The 16,662-nt window shown below is 55.2% G+C and overlaps 1 protein-coding gene and 1 long non-coding RNA gene across 5 annotated transcripts in view; both read left to right on the top strand.

Annotated features, from left to right (window-relative positions):
• Positions 1-2,754, top strand: part of CDC42 (cell division cycle 42) — a 29,252-nt gene extending 26,498 nt beyond the window's left edge. For both annotated transcript variants that reach the window (XM_082069675.1, XM_082069676.1), the window contains exon 6: positions 1,398-2,754. In XM_082069675.1, the coding sequence (XP_081925801.1) occupies positions 1,398-1,487 (90 nt within the window). In that variant the 3' untranslated portion in view covers positions 1,488-2,754. The remainder of the gene's footprint in view (positions 1-1,397) is intronic.
• A 6,774-nt stretch (positions 2,755-9,528) lies between these two features.
• LOC309448297 lies at positions 9,529-15,934 on the top strand. Of its 3 annotated transcripts, none has more exons than XR_014185776.1 (3): positions 9,529-9,546; positions 9,981-12,556; positions 15,774-15,934. It is a non-coding gene; the product is annotated as an uncharacterized lncRNA (long non-coding RNA). The 3 variants fall into 3 exon arrangements; XR_014185777.1 differs by lacking the exon at positions 9,529-9,546 and having other exon boundaries at positions 9,594-10,124; positions 10,243-12,556; XR_014185778.1 differs by lacking the exon at positions 9,529-9,546 and having other exon boundaries at positions 9,594-12,556.
• Positions 15,935-16,662: the final 728 nt, after the last annotated feature.

The following is a 16,662-nucleotide window of genomic DNA, read 5'->3' as shown; positions in this document are numbered from 1 at the left end:
CCTCTGTCTTGTAGAGAGGTCTGAAGAATGTGTTTGATGAGGCTATCCTAGCTGCCCTCGAGCCTCCGGAAACTCAGCCCAAAAGGAAATGCTGTATATTCTAAACTCTCTCCTTCCCCTCTCGCTGCTGCTTCCTCTGTCCCACTACTGTAGAAACCTGGTTATAAAATGAATAAAACCTTGACTGAAAGCTGTTGTGTCTGCTTACCACCTTAGAGCAACCTCTGTATTAGCTCTTGGACTGAAAACCATACTTAAGATCTTTAGTAAAATGTTGTGACCGTGGAACACCAACTGGACTCGCTTAACTCTCTGCTGCTTGGGTTGCCAGATGCGGGTAGTTTTATAATTCAGGCTGTTGGGGGAAAGGAGCTGCTTACATCACTATTTAAAGAAAGATCGAAAGAATAAGACGTGATGTTTGATCTTCCAGAATCCGACTGGAAGAAACGATGCGCGTTTTGTTTCCAATTTCTACTTGTGACTCTTGTGAACTGTATTTGCATGACAAAAAGTACATGAAACGGTGACCTGCAAGTGACGCTGTAACGTGAAGGGTTTTCTGGTTCTCCTTTGTGCAGTGAGATGTTGTTCTGTCGCTGTTGCTTTGGCTGTCTGTGCTGTGGTGGAGTATTTGTCAGTCCTCGGGGGGAAGGAAATATCGATGTACTTGCTATTGCTTTATGAACTGTTAAAATTCCTGCTTTCGCTAACATGGTAGAGCTCTTCATTTCGGTGATGGATCCGTAAAGCCTGTTACTGTAAGATGTAAAGCTGCTTCTTACTCTCATGCTTCTGATTTTTATTGTTTCAAGGAGAAAACATCAATTGTAGCTTGTCTTTACATTTGGAAATTAAAAATTGCGGTTGTTTGTATAAACGACTGATGAAGCTTTATTCCGATTTGCATCTGCTTCACTTTAACCCTCCACGCGATGTGCGGTTCCCGCTTGGTCCCCACTTCTCTGACCCCACGGCTGCTTTAACCCTCGGGCGCTCGGGACCAGCAGCCTGACCAGGCCATAAACCGGATTTCTTGTTGCATGCTTGGCCTTGTCTCTCCTGACACACCTGCTCCAGATCCTGGAATGAACGCAGCACTTTCCGCTTCGTCATTAGCATGTGAAATGTCTTAATAGCCAAAAGGTACTGTAAGGAAATGACTTGGGTACGTGTCTTTTGCTTCTTGTGGATTAGACCGGTGTGGTCTCAGAGGATCCTGCTCGGAGAACGAGACGCGGTGCGAGGAGCCGCTGGCGGCCGCGGAGGCTCCGAGCTGTGGCTGGCACAGGCGGCCCCGCCGGCCCGCGGTTCGTCAGCCGCTTGGTTTGCTGTGCTTTTGTTTGTGTGCAAACTCAAAAATGAGACCGCCCCTCTCTCTCTTTGCCCCTTTTCAGAAAGGCCTAAAGAATGTATTTGACGAAGCGATATTGGCCGCCCTGGAGCCCCCGGAGCCGAAGAAGACTCGCAGGTGTGTGCTGCTATGAACGTCCCTCCAGAGCCCCTTCTGCAAAGCTGGTGTTTGGTGTCGTACTAAAAAGCAATGTTTAAATCAAACTAAAGATACAAAGTTTAAAATTTGTTTTTGCAATAATGACGAATGCCCTGCACTCCCGTCTCCCCCACACGACCCCTGTGTGAGATGAGAATGTTAGCGTTTATTCCCCGGTGCCCCCTCAATTCAGTTAAGCTAGTTAATTTTGAGTAATTATGTATTACCAGAAAACACTGATCAGTACTAGTTGTTTTTTATTTTGTTTACTGTTTCTAATTTTTTGTTTAAAATCCAGGCATGCTTGTGATGACTCTTTCTGTAACAGACTAATTCGAGGCTGTTTTACTCAAGCCTTGTCCCTTAGGCCAGTCTGGCAAGACTTGGTTCTGGTTTCAAGAACTCGTGGGGCTGTTGTGCAGCCAGACGCAGCCTGGCTGTGAGCAGACAAATACAGGAAAGCAAAATGTCCCAAGCTGGTGCTCCTCGAAGGAGGAGTGTAGAACATGGATCTGCACCTCCTCCGAAGTTGCCTTGTTTCTTCCCCTGGCTTTCTGCTGCGCAGGTCAGAAATTTCTACCCCATCCTCTAAGTTATGAAGCCTTAGGAACAGGAGAATCCTTTTCTCTGGATGCACCATCAGACTTGAAACTAGCTTGCCACTCTCTTTAATCTTGACATCGTCAGCTTTTGTTAAGTGTTTTAGAAATAACTGCACGATGCAGTCGGCTTTTAACCAACTGCCAATCCTTAATTAACAGAGAAACGCTTACAACGAGCCACGCGGCCGCTGCTGCTCGGACGCCGCGGGGCCCTGGTGGGGGTTGAGCTGAGCTCGGCGCTGGCCCTGGTGGTGCAGTCTCCTCTGGATGGGGTGGAAAGCCAGACCTGCGCCAGGAGGGGGTTCTGGCCTTGAGTTTGGCCCCACGGAGGGACCAGCTGAGGGAATCCCCTTTCTTCTGCATTTTGCTCCTTAAGTAACCTTGAACCTGGGAGGTGGGTTCCGGCCGCCGAGGATCGTGCGCAGCGTCTGTATATGGACCGGCTGCAGCGTCGTAGGGGTTTTACCAAAAATACAGTTTGGCTTGCAAATTCAAAGGGGTTTTTTTTTTTTTGTTTTTTTAAGACTTAAGGAATCTTCTCCATCTTCCAAAATTCCGATTTCTTGTAGACTCATTAGTGTTGAACCAATGCTTTTTCATGTCTAAGTTCTTTGTATATGCATTCTTTTCAGATGTATTAAACATAAAGTATCTTCACAAGCCTGCCTGAGGGTAGTTATTTCCCCTGCCTTTCTCTGGAGCGTGAAGCACTTGTAAATACGCCTTTTATCCCCTGCGAGCCCCACTCTCCTCCTTGCAAGTTAGTTTGGGTCTTAATGCTTAATCCTGTCGGTTCGTGTCGTCCCCTCTGTTCTCTTGGGATCGCTCTGATCTTCGCTGTCGCACCCAGCGCTGGAGTGTGGCTCTTAACGAAGTACTCGGCATTGTGCACCTTCCCAAATATTAAAGGTTGACTTTTGGGGCTTATTGGGCTCTTGCACTTCTTCTGTCAAGAGCTGAATCTTCGAGGGGGTTTCCTGTTGCTCCCTGTTTACGGGCAGATAGAAGAACCCTGAAGGGCCAAATGACATCATACCTGTCTCCATCCCAAAAACGCACAGGATTTGTTACACTTTTGGTTAATTGTCCAAAGAAACGGTGAAGTCGATGCATAACTTGTATTAATTATTAAAGCACATTCCAAAGAGGCTCATTAAAGGTCATTTTTATTTTAAGAAGCTGCTTTGTGGGTGCTGTAACGCAAAAGCTCAGGGTAAAATGTACACTTTGTCACTTTTCGTAGCGATTAGTGCTGCTGCTCAAGTTTGTGGTTCAGTTGCTAATGGCTCTGTGGGGGGTTTGGCTGCAGGTCTGTGATGTGCAGTTGAAAGTCCTGCTGGTGCTTGTGACGTTTGGTGACAGCTGGGCCTTGGTGGCTGCTCCGTGTCCCCTGAGGGTGGTGAGAGCCTGGCCCAGGTCCCCAGAGACATGGTGGATGAACCATCCCTGGAGACATCCCAGGCCAGGCTGGACGGGGCTCTGAGCACCCTGAGCTGGTGAAGATGTCCCTGTCATGGCAGGGGGGGCACTGGGGAGCTGTAAGGTCCTTTCCACCCCAGACTGTTCTGTGATTCTATGACTGACCTTCTGTACCAAGCTAAACCTGATCCATGTGTGTAAAGCCAGCAGCGTGACAGGAGACCAAGGGATTTCCTACATGAAATGAGGCAGGAAAACCACCTCTGAAGTGGAGGGAGAACCTTCAGGACTTGTGCTTCAGGTACCAAGGTTACCTTGTCAAGCGCTGTCTTGGCTACATCCTTATGTGGGGTTGCCTAGAGCTGTCTGGTCCCTAGACGTACATTTTTACAGCAGTGATTTGTGCCAGCCCTTCACATGGGTCCATTTGGCCAAGCAAGAAAGTCTGTTCTATTAAATCTGTGCCACAAGGTTAAACTCGGCTCTGGAGGGAATCCTGGAGGTGCTGGATGACGGAAAACCATCCTTTTCAAGGAATGGTGCATTCACTTTACAGAAGTCAGATCGCCCTGTGAACCTGCTGGGACATGGAGAGAGGACAAGATACTGGAACTCGTTAAACAACCTGAAACCGGCAATGGGCTACAAAGATGCTGAGGGGTCTGGGGCATCTTTGTGACGAGGAGACACTGAGAGAGCTGGGGCTGTTGAGCTGGAGAAGAGAAGCTGAGAGGGGTCTGATCAATGGATCAATATCTCAGGGTGGGTGTCAGAGGATGGACCAGACTCTGTTCATGGTGCCCAACGCCAGGGTGAGGGGCAACGGGCACAGACTGAAACACAGGAGGCTCCATGTGAACATGAGCAGAAACTTGTTTGCTGGAAGGTGCCAGAGCCTGGCCCAGGCTGCCCAGAGCGGGTGTGGAGTCTCCTTCTCTGAGACATTCAAACCCCCTGGGCCCACCTGTGTGATCTGCTCTGTGACCCTGCGCTGGCAGGGCTGGGCTGGGGATCTGCAGAGCTCCTGCAGCCCGACCAGCCTGGGCTGCTGTAAATGTTGGCTTTTCCACATCATGCCTCTTTTCTCTTGAGCTCAGCGGTGAGGGATCTCTAAGGCCAGATGTGTGAGATATTTCCAGGTTATCAGAGGTCCCCGCTGACTGTTTCCCTGTGTGAAGACATGCAAAACGGGCAAAAGCAGGGAGAAATGTGGCTTTTTCCCCTTCTGGCCTGCCCATATCAAATGGCAGGTTTGCAAGGAAAGGGCCTGGAGGCAGGTGGGAATAGTTGGCACTTCCCTAGCATGTGGTTGAGCTGGGGCTGCCTTGTGTTCCTGCTTTTATTGTGCACCCGAGGACTCGCCTGGCTGCAGGTGCTGCCAACGGCTACGCGTGTCAATGGGGTCTCACCTGAAGGGCCAAAAATCTCCTTTGGGAAGGCAGCTGAGGAGAACATTAAAACTGCTCCAGGGCCTGAAGGCCATGTGGAAACTAAAGAGCAACTGCTTGTTTAATGGCTGCGATGCAGAGCGATGTCTTAACGCAGTTATTCACGTGACTCTTCTACAACTGCTTCTTCCTGCACAAGGAATAGGGGATTTCTGAGTTTTGGTCGGCTCATGTGTGAACCTCCAGTTCTCAAACTAAATCAGTTTTGCTTAAAAGCAGGTAGTGAGCGGAGCCTCCGGCTGCTCTGAACAAGTGGCTCCATGTATCTATGAGCTGATGAGACCGTCCCCGTTCCTGCCTTGGCTGCGTGTTCCCACACCACCCTTCACCATCGCTCTGCAGGGAGACATTTGCGTTCACTCATTGCGTGGAAACGTGAGCTCTTGCATGATGCTTTCCTGCTGAACGGTGGACTCTGCCGCCTGTTCTTTGTGGCCAAGCTGAGGCCAAAATGCCCACAAGGGAGGAGGCAGGAGGGTGCGGGAGGAGGTGGGAGCAGGCGCAGCCTGACCAGTTCAGCCGTATCAGGTAAACTCACGGATGACAAATAGCATGAATCAGTGTGTTTTCCCACTGCGCTGTTGTCAACAGAGCTGAAATATGGAAATGGAGGACTGTCAACTAAACAGACGAGTGCTTCATGGGAAGAAAAGTCCTGTCTCTCTGGTAAGGGTTGTACTTGTGTCAGAAATGCAAACCAAGGGGTTGGGCTCCAGGGCCGATTGCTGATGGGCAGGAGCAGGAGATAACTTCACACTCTCTTGCTCAGTCCCTCCCTTGCTAATTTAATTTAAGTGGAAATTTCCCAGTGTGGATAAGCTGATCTAACCCACCCTGCGGTTTCTGTTGCTCCTGGCACGGTCTCAGACTGGCGCTGAGATCGGGTTAAACTGGTGGCTATTTTCTCTCTCCAAGCTTCCCTGTGCTGTGCCATGGGGAACATGGTGGAGACGGGACATTTTCCTGCTCTCCCTTGCCTGTTTCCCTGTGGGGTGATGGGAAACGGCTACACCTTGGAAGAAATGGTGCTGCTGAACAGCAGACGCAGGTGGGTCACATTTGGGAGCCCCGTGGGACACACTGAGCTCTGCGGCTGTCCCGGGACGGGCTGCCTTTGCTCAGCCGTGTTCTTCACCCCTCTCCTTCCCAATAACGTGCTTGTTCTTGCCATCAGCGCTGCGCTTTATACTTCCCTATGTGTGGCCCTTATTAAAACACGGGTAAGGAAAGAAGAGCATGTTTGGTAAGAAAAAGGAGTGTTTTGGAGCAACAGCATCTTCACCAGCACCACTGAGCCACCAGACTGTTCCATGGCATTGCCCAAACTGTGGTACAGCCCCAGGCAAACTCTGCCTGTTGCTGAAAGGCTTTCCAGGCCGTGTGCCATCTCATCTGACCCAGGCATGGTCCTCAGCACCTTCGCTCCCTCTGCCTGGGTTGTGTCTCCCTGCTCGCTCTTCCCTCGGAGGCTCCCAGAAAGGAGATTTGACAATTTACTTCATTCTTAGGTCGGATCAGTGTGCAAGTCTCCAAGATGTCCATAGTTGACATGCTCTATTTCACATCTCGGAGGGTTTTTGGTGCGTGCTGGTTGGATTTCTGAAGTTGGATAGGTAAAACTTCAATGGATATTCTTCTCCAGCAGCTGGTGGAGTTTGGGGCATCGGACGCAGCTGGGGTTGGTCCGAAGGGCCCCTGAGAGCTCGCGGTGTTGCTCTGGGTCTGGTTTCACTTGGCAGATCCTCTCCTGCGGTTGCTAAAAACAGCCTGATGATTTTGGCCTGTTCCCAAGAGGCAGCGATGTCCTCTGGTACTCGGCCACCATCCCGGGCTCATTTTGCACCTGGGAGCAGCTGCCTCCTTTTAAAAACCAGCCTTGGGGTTTGCTGGAGCTGGGGGGTCAGCGCTGCCCCGGCTGACACCAACCGGCCTCTCTCGCCATGCAGCTGTTTTCTGTGGGGTGTTCCTGGCGTCCTGTGCTGGGGACAGACGCTGCTTCGCCTTCCCTCGCTGCACAAACTGCTGCTTCTGCTCCCTTTGCTCCTCTCCAACTCCCTGGCCGAGGACCGTGAGTCACCGTTCGGGTGCCTGGAGACCTAAACAAATCAAGAAGATCAAGCGGGAAAGATAAAAGTGCTGCTTCACAAACTAAGAAGGAGTTTTGAACACCTGGAATATTGTGTCCAGTTGTGGCCCCTCAGTTCCAGCAGGACAGGGAACTGCTGGAGAGAGTCCAGCGCAGGCACTAAGATGCTGGAGGGAGTGGAGCATCTCCCGTGTGAGGAAAGGCTGAGGGAGCTGGGGCTCTGGAGCTGGACAAGAGGAGACTGAGGGGGGACTCATTCATGGGGATCAATATGGAAAGGGGGAGTGTCAGGAGGATGGAGCCAAGCTCTTCTGGTGACAACCAGTGACAGGACAAGGGGCAGTGGGAGCAAACTGGAACACAGGAGGTTCCACTGAAAGAGGAGAAGAAACTTGTTCCTGGTGAGGGTGGCAGAGCCTGGCCCAGGCTGCCCAGGGGGTTGTGGAGTCTCCTTCTGTGCAGACATTCCAACCCGCCTGGACACCTTCCTGTGTAACCTCATCTGGGTGTTCCTGCTCCATGGGGGATTGCACTGGATGAGCTTTCCAGGGCCCTTCAACCCCTGACACTCTGGGATTCTGTGATTCTGTGAAGTGGTTAAACTAAGACTAACTGAGTTCTAGCTGGAGAAAGGAGCAGCCTCTGCTCCCGGCAGCGCGTTTCTGCCGGGTTTGTCACCTCGGTCCCGGTGATGATTTGTCCCTCTCAGGAGCTGAATCAGTTCCTGAAACCCAGCCTGGGAAGAAAGAAACTGCGGTGAACTCCGGCCCCGAATGACTCGTCCAGGGTTGCGCAAGAGGAGCTGGGCCGGGCTGGAGCTCAGCGCCAGGTTATTGCTCCAGAGATAACTGAGATCTGCTGCCCGGCACCGACACAGAGCCCAGGACCTCCCGCTGCCCCGGTGAGCTGAGCCAGCCAACCACCTCCTGACCGCAGGGACAAAAATACCACTTATTGTGGGCTTAGACCAGGATAAACAAGAATCGTAGAATCATTTTGGTTGGAAAAGACCTTTCGTATAATCGAGTCCAGCCATTAACAGTCTTCATATCCAGCTGCTGGAAGGATGATGCCTGATGTCAACAAAACGTGGTGGCTTTTGTCTGGAAAGCTTTTCACAACATTTAGTGCAAATTTAAGTTCCATCTTCGTGTGCACACTGGTATTAAATTTCAGAGCCCCTACTACACAGAATATTTGATTTGCTTTCAATTAATGATGCTGAGAATGTTTGCAAGCGGGTATATTCATTAATATGAACGTCAGCATAGGTGAAACTACATTTATCCACATTCAAGCTGGAATTAAATCAGTACCAGAAAGGAGGCTCATAGGGATTTCATGCGAACGGTGCCATCTGAGCTTTAGCTCAGCCCGGGGAGCCGATGAGCACGGGGGGACCTCCCGATGCTGCAGCTGCTTCCTGGCTGATATTGGGGACTCTCTTGGGTACAGATTCTGTATGTTGTTTTTAGATCTGGGCTGATGCTGCTGCCCTCTCCCTGCTCCTCAGCGTTGCGAGGGCTCCGGAGCAACAAAGACGGTGCATTTGTCTTATCACCCCTCATCCAGTGCTCCCTGGAGATCAGTCAAGTCTGTTCCTTACCCCAAGGAGCCTGAATTGTCAAGGTCAACATGACAGGCGAGCACCAGATCCCCCAGAGCCTCGTGCTGTGTGCGGGGCAGCTGGGACCGCTTGGCAGGAGGGACAAGGTACCCTGTGCTGGTAACGCTCAGCTCGGCACGCTCGAAGCCCATTTAAAGGGCAGAGGGCAGGCGGTTGGGCGGCTTTTACCTTCCCCGGGGGCAGTAGCTGGGCAGGCAGGTGTTGGCATCCAGAAACGGAATATTTACCAGGGTGAAGGCCATAAATGGTTGCGTTTCAAGCTGCCCTCTGGTGGTTTGGGACAGAAGGACCGAGATGAAGATCCGGCGTCACTGACGTCACCCGCTCGATAGAGACTCTGCGGAAAATCACCGACCGAGCGCCCTCGGCATCGCACCCGAGAGCTGCCGGAGCCGAGTGACGTGAGAGCGGCGGGTGGGACATGACGAGTCACAGGACGGGACACGGTGAGCAATGGAATGGGACATCACAGAATCACAGGGAATGGAAGAGACCTGGAAAGCTCATCCAGGTCAATCCCCCCATGGAGCAGGAACACCCAGATGAGGTTACACAGGAAGGTGTCCAGGCGGGTTGGAATGTCTGCAGAGAAGGAGACTCCACAACCCCCCTGGGCAGCCTGGGCCAGGCTCTGCCACCCTCACCGGGAACAAGTTTCTTCTCAAATTTAAGCAGAACCTCCTGTGTTCCAGTTTGCACCCATTACCCCTTGTCCTGTCACTGGTTGTCACCAGAAGAGCCTGGCTCCATCCTCCTGACACTCCCCCTTTCCATCTTGATCCCCATGAATGAGTCCCCCCTCAGTCTCCTCTTGTCCAGCTCCAGAGCCCCAGCTCCCTCAGCCTTTCCTCACCCGGGAGATGCTCCACACGGTGAGTGACAGGGTGGGACACGGTGGGTGACATGGCGAGCTGTGGGGTGGGACGCGGTGGCTCCACTCCCGCAGCCTCCTGGGTGACCTGCAGTGGTGCTGGGGCCATGTTGCTGCTAATTAAGCCTGATTAGGACTAAATGAATGGGCTGTAAAGGTCACACAGGCCATCTGCCTGGGGGGTGACGGGACGTGTCAGGATGAGGTGGTGGAGCAGGGAAACGCGGGTAAATGCCTCATAGGAACTTCTGCACCGTCTCTGGTAAGAGCAAGGCCTGAGCTCTGAGCACAGCTTTAGTGGCACCTTTAATCCCTCACCATCAGTAACACCCTGTACATAAGCATAAAAATGAGCTAGATATTTACTAAATTCCCGACTTTTAGGCTTTATTCCTCTATCAGTTGTGAATTTCCAGCTTTTCCTTTGTTTTGAAGGAGCTGGGAGCCTGCTGAGGGTTGTGTCGGGCAGCCGGGGTTCCTGCCGGTACACACGGGGAGCGTGTGTGCGCACGTCCGCTCGCTGCCGTGCCTCTGCCGCACCTCTCGGGCAGAGAAACCCCGTGGGAAGGGTGTACACGGGTGAGTAAAAAGCCTGAACCCCACAGCACAAGGAGCTGGTCCTGTCTGCACAGGCACTGGGGACGCTGGTTGGAGCTGGACTGGCACTGGGCAGGTTTGTGTGGCTTATTCCTGCCAGGGTGACCGCAGAGACGGCTGGTGGGCTGGTGTTCCCCTGGGAGCCGTTGTAGTGCGTGAGCTGTGTGAAAATACAGGACAACTGCAAGTACCGTACTGACATCTCCACAAATCATAGAATCGTTTTGGTTGGAAAAGCCCCTCAAGATCACGGAGTCCAACCGTTCCCCAGCCCCGTCCCTGCCCCATGTCCTGAGAACCTCATGTCCGTCTGTCCAACCCTCCAGGGATGGTGACTCCAGCACTGCCCTGGGCAGCCTGTTCCAATGCCCCACAGCCCTTTGGGGAAGAAATTGTTCCCAGATCCAACCTCAACCTCCCCTGGCGCAACTTGAGGCCGTTTCCTCTGCTCCTGTATCTTGCTACTTGAGAGCGGAGACCAGCACCCTCCATCCTCCAGCCTCCTCTCAGAGGTCAGACAGACAGGCCTGTAATTTTCCAGATCCTCATCGTGATCCTTCCTGTAGATGAGCATCACATTCACCAACTTCCGGCCAACTGGGACCTCCCCATGTCTGGCCTGAATCTCCCTCCTTTAATTTAAAACCATCACCTCTTGTCCTATCACAACAGGCCCTGCTAAAAGTCTGTCCCCGTCTTTCTTATGAGCCCTTTTTAAGTCCAGAAAGGCCACACTAAGGTCTCCCTGGAGCTTCTCTTCTCCATCCAAACCCCCCAACTCTCTCACCTGTCCCCAGCAGAGCTGTTCCAGCCTCGGGTCATTCCTGGGGCTCCTCTGGCCCCTCTGCAGCAGCTCCATGTGTGTCCTGTGCTGAGGACCCAGAGCTGGACCAGCACTGCAGGGGGGTCTCACCAGAGCGGGGCAGAGGGGCAGAATCCCCCCAAACCTGCTGCCCACGGGGCTGGGGGTGCAGCCCAGGGCACCATTGGCTTCTGGGCTGTGAGCACACGTGGTGGCTCACGGCCCCCAGCACCTCCGAGTCCTTCCCCCACAGGGCTGCTCCACATCCCTCCATCCCCAGGTTGATGCTGGGGGTGCAGGACCTTGCACTTGGCCTTGTTGAACCTCAGGAGGTTCATGTGGCCCCACTTCTCCAGCTTGTCCAGGTCCCTCTGGATGGATCCCATCCCTCAGGCATGGGGGAATATGATGCTTTCACAGCATGAGAAAGGCTCATCCTCTAAACACACTCTGGCTTCTTCCTCTCCCCTGGGGAGTGTCTGACTCGGGCACCGCTTTTAGAAACTGCTGAGGCATCGTCCTGGCAGCCAAGAGCTGGTGCTGGTTCCCTGCAAGGAGACGCGAGGGCCGGATCCCCGGTGTGCTCCTGCGCTGACGGGAGCTCTGGCCGTGTCCGAGCAACGTGGCTGCAGAGGAAAAGCCGCTCCGCTTGCTGAAATAAAGAAGCAGGAGGAGGCAGAAGGGCTGGTGGGCAGGACGGGCTGTGATATGGTTGCCTGGTCGCCGCTCTCTGTTTTTATCCAGTTTGGTTTGGCCCGGCCTGGAACACAACGTCCCTGGCTTCATCCCAGTGGTGGAGATACTGGGACGCGCAGGTGGCAGCTGAGGTCCCCACCGAGCGGCGGATGATGGTGACCCAGGAGGGGCTTGTGGCAGATCCCTGGAGACGTTGAGCCCTGCGCCCGAGCTGGAGCCTCCTGTGCCAGCACACGGCGAGTGAACGAGGATCGATCCAGCTGCGGGTCCTGGCTCAGATGGCGGGCAGGATGGGGTCTGCCGAGCTCCGCAGGCACGGACGTCACTGTGTGACAGGGACCGGACGCTCGGTGGCTCCTCTAGAGTCAATCAGAGACACCGTGGGCACAGCTGCTGTGGCGCTGGGACACATCACACCCTCTTCTCACCTCAGGGTTTGCCTGTGGGTGGCTCTGAAGCCTGTCCCGTGTTGCGTTGCCTTCAATCTTAACTCACCAGAGTGTGGAGCAGCAATCGCAGCCTTCCAGCACCCAGACATCTGGCTCTGAAGCACAAGGAAAAGCCTTTTCCATGATGCCGTATTCCTCTGCACGTGTTCCACATCAGGAGCGGGGCTTGGGGGCTAAACCAGGCAAGTGTTGCAGTTTTACAGGACCGGGGAGCACTTAAGGTGTTTTTTTGATTTTAGAGCAAAGAGACAAGCCCACCAACCTCTTCTGAGGACGATCAGCCATGCGCTTATCTTGGGCAGATAAATCTGGGGCTGTGCGGGGTCTGCAGTCGGTACCCGAGCTCCAGGGACGCTGCGAGTCCGCCCGACGCCAGCGGCCGTGACGGCGACCGCGGGTGCCGGCTCTGCCGGGCATGGGGAGCGTCCGCGGGGCGCACGGCACCTCCGGGAGCTCTGCCCGCGCAGGTGAGCAGTGGTTGGGGTTCAGAGGTGCTGTGGTTTGGGCTCAGGGGTGCTGTGGTTGGGGCTCAGGGGTGCTGTGGTTGGGGTTCAGGGGTGCTGTGGTTGGGGCTCAGGGGTGCTGTGGTTGGGGTTCAGGGGTGCTGTGGTTGGGGCTCAGGGGTGCTGTGGTTGTGGTTCAGGGGTGCTGTGGTTTGGGCTCAGGGGTGCTGCTGTCCATGCGTGGACAGGACTGAGCCATGGTTTGGGTTCAGGGGTGCTGTGGTTTGGGTTCACGGGTGCTGCTGTCCATGCGTGGACAGGACTGAGCCATGGTTTGGGTTCAGGGGTGCTGTGGTTGGGGCTCAGGGGTGCTGTGGTTTGGGTTCACGGGTGCTGCTGTCCATGCGTGGACAGGACTGAGCCATGGTTTGGGTTCAGGGGTGCTGCCGTCCATGCGTGGGCAGGAACGAGCTGCAGTTTGGGTTTAGAGGTGCTGTGGTTGGGGTTCGGGGGTGCTGCTGTCCATGCATGGACAGGACTGAGCTGTGGTTGTGGTTCAGGGGTGCTGTGGTTGGGGTTCAGGGGTGCTGCTGTCCATACATGGACAGGACTGAGCCATGGTTTGGGTTCAGGGGTGCTGTGGTTTGGGTTCAGGGGTGCTGTGGTTGGGTTCAGGGGTGCTGTGGTTCAGGGGTGCTGTGGTTTGGGTTCAGGGGTGCTGTGGTTGGGTTCAGGGGTGCTGTGGTTCAGGGGTGCTGTGGTTTGGGTTCAGGGGTGCTGTGGTTGGGTTCAGGGGTGCTGTGGTTCAGGGGTGCTGTGGTTTGGGCTCAGGGGTGCTGTGGTTGGGTTCAGGGGTGCTGTGGTTGGGTTCAGAGGTGCTGTGGTTCAGGGGTGCTGTGGTTGGGTTCAGGGGTGCTGTGGTTCAGGGGTGCTGTGGTTGGGTTCAGGGGTGCTGTGGTTGGGTTCAGGGGTGCTGTGGTTCAGGGGTGCTGTGGTTGGGTTCAGGGGTGCTGTGGTTGGGGTTCAGGGGTGCTGTGGTTCAGGGGTGCTGTGGTTCAGGGGTGCTGTGGTTGGGTTCAGGGGTGCTGTGGTTGGGGTTCAGAGGTGCTGTGGTTGGGGTTCAGGGGTGCTGTGGTTGGGTTCAGGGGTGCTGTGGTTCAGGGGTGCTGTGGTTTGGGCTCAGGGGTGCTGTGGTTGGGTTCAGGGGTGCTGTGGTTCAGGGCTGCTGTGGTTCAGGGGTGTTGTGGTTGGGTTCAGGGGTGCTGTGGTTCAGGGGTGCTGTGGTTTGGGTTCAGGGGTGCTGTGGTTGGGTTCAGGGGTGCTGTGGTTCAGGGGTGCTGTGGTTTGGGCTCAGGGGTGCTGTGGTTGGGTTCAGGGGTGCTGTGGTTGGGTTCAGGGGTGCTGTGGTTCAGGGGTGCTGTGGTTTGGGTTCAGGGGTGCTGTGGTTGGGTTCAGGGGTGCTGTGGTTGGGGTTCAGGGGTGCTGTGGTTCAGGGGTGCTGTGGTTGGGTTCAGGGGTGCTGTGGTTCAGGGGTGCTGTGGTTGGGTTCAGGGGTGCTGTGGTTGGGTTCAGAGGTGCTGTGGTTGGGGCTCAGGGGTGCTGTGGTTGGGGTTCAGGGGTGCTGTGGTTGGGGCTCAGGGGTGCTGTGGTTCAGGGGTGCTGTGGTTGGGTTCAGGGGTGCTGTGGTTCAGGGGTGCTGTGGTTGGGGCTCAGGGGTGCTGTGGTTGGGGTTCAGGGGTGCTGTGGTTCAGGGGTGCTGTGGTTGGGGCTCAGGGGTGCTGTGGTTCAGGGGTGCTGTGGTTGGGGTTCAGGGGTGCTGTGGTTGGGTTCAGGGGTGCTGTGGTTCAGGGGTGCTGTGGTTCAGGGGTGCTGTGGTTGGGGTTCAGGGGTGCTGTGGTTCAGGGGGGCTGTGGTTGGGTTCAGGGGTGCTGTGGTTCAGGGTGCTGTGGTTCAGGGGTGCTGTGGTTGGGGTTCAGGGGTGCTGTGGTTGGGTTCAGGGGTGCTGTGGTTCAGGGGTGCTGTGGTTGGGTTCAGGGGTGCTGTGGTTCAGGGGTGCTGTGGTTCAGGGTGCTGTGGTTCAGGGGGGCTGTGGTTGGGTTCAGGGGTGCTGTGGTTCAGGGTGCTGTGGTTCAGGGGTGCTGTGGTTGGGTTCAGGGGTGCTGTGGTTCAGGGTGCTGTGGTTCAGGGGTGCTGTGGTTGGGGTTCAGGGGTGCTGTGGTTGGGTTCAGGGGTGCTGTGGTTCAGGGGTGCTGTGGTTGGGTTCAGGGGTGCTGTGGTTCAGGGGTGCTGTGGTTGGGTTCAGGGGTGCTGTGGTTCAGGGGTGCTGTGGTTGGGTTCAGGGGTGCTGTGGTTGGGTTCAGGGGTGCTGTGGTTCAGGGGTGCTATGGTTGGGTTCAGGGGTGCTGTGGTTGGGTTCAGGGGTGCTGTGGTTCAGGGGGGCTGTGGTTGGGTTCAGGGGTGCTGTGGTTCAGGGGTGCTGTGGTTGGGTTCAGGGGTGCTGTGGTTCAGGGGTGCTGTGGTTGGGTTCAGGGGTGCTGTGGTTCAGGGGTGCTGTGGTTCAGGGGTGCTGTGGTTGGGTTCAGGGGTGCTGTGGTTCAGGGGTGCTGTGGTTGGGTTCAGGGGTGCTGTGGTTCAGGGGTGCTGTGGTTCAGGGGTGCTGTGGTTCAGGGGTGCTGTGGTTGGGTTCAGGGGTGCTGTGGTTGGGTTCAGGGGTGCTGTGGTTCAGGGGTGCTGTGGTTGGGTTCAGGGGTGCTGTGGTTCAGGGGTGCTGTGGTTGGGTTCAGGGGTGCTGTGGTTCAGGGGTGCTGTGGTTGGGTTCAGGGGTGCTGTGGTTGGGTTCAGGGGTGCTGTGGTTCAGGGGTGCTGTGGTTGGGTTCAGGGGTGCTGTGGTTGGGGTTCAGGGGTGCTGTGGTTGGGTTCAGGGGTGCTGTGGTTCAGGGGTGCTGTGGTTGGGTTCAGGGGTGCTGTGGTTGGGGTTCAGGGGTGCTGTGGTTCAGGGGTGCTGTGGTTGGGTTCAGGGGTGCTGTGGTTGGGGTTCAGGGGTGCTGTGGTTGGGTTCAGGGGTGCTGCTCTCTGTGTGTGCGCAGGACTGAGCCGCGGCTGCCATGTCGGGCTCGGGGGCAGCGCGGGCTGTGCCGCCTCATCCCCGCGGTGCTGAGCACAGGGTTGTCCTCCACGGGACAGGCGTCCTCGCTCGTGCCCCTGGGGGCAGCAGCCCTTTTTTCTTTCCATTAACTCAAAGGAAATAAAAGGGAAGGGGGAAAAAAAGAAAAAAGAAAAAAAAGAAGAAAAATAAGTCTCTTCTGGCAAACCAGAGCCAACCATCCCAAGAGGTGCTTATGAACCTGGCACTGACTGATATTTAAAGCCCCGTTAAAATAAACCTTGAAATGTTTTGTGCAATATATTTTTCTTCCCTTTATTTGACAAATACTGATCACCCTGATTTGGTATGTGCTCGAATAACAAAGCTGGTGATTTGTCACCTGCGTGCGATGGGGGAACACGCGGGGATGGAGTTGGCTGCAAGACCCAGCCTGGGTTTTCTCACTGGTGCTCAGCGCAGGGGTCGTGCAGCAAAGCCCCCGCGCTGTCCCGTCAGCCCCCGCGCTGTCCCGTCAGCCCCCGTGCTGTCCCCTGCCCCTGCTCATCACTTTCCCTGGGGTCAAATCCAGCATCTGGGATGGAGGTTTTCCATTTCCATGCTTGTTCACGTTCTGTTGTGTGCGGGGTGGCTGCAGCACCGTCACCAGAGCTGGGGGTGAAGCTGGAAGGGGCTCGGGGCAGTGGGGTCCCAGGGTGGTGGTGCAGACCCGGCCTCCAGTGGGGCTGGGTGCTCTGGGGATAAAGCACGGGGTGTTATATCTGGGGTAGTTACGGGGCAGGGGTGGGCAAGGTTCCCCCGTTCTGTGGATGCTCATCACCTGTGCCTTGTGGGCTGCGGTTTAGGCCCAGTCTGGTGTTTCTGAGGAGGGGTCACTGCTCTGGTTCGTCCCCAGGGAGCCCAGCGCTGTGTGAGGTCCCTGCGAGGCTGGACGAGGCAAAAGCTCCTCCTGGTCTCCCTCTGCCTTCCCTTCTCCTGTGTCACAGAATCACAGAACCATTTTGGTTGGAAAAGACCCTCAAGATTG

Source organism: Streptopelia decaocto (assembly GCF_964273445.1).
Source record: "Streptopelia decaocto genome assembly, chromosome: 20".
NCBI classification, from domain to species: Eukaryota; Metazoa; Chordata; class Aves; order Columbiformes; family Columbidae; genus Streptopelia; species Streptopelia decaocto.
The sequence above is the reverse complement of the archived record's forward strand: the minus strand, read 5'-3'. Positions and strand labels throughout refer to the sequence as shown.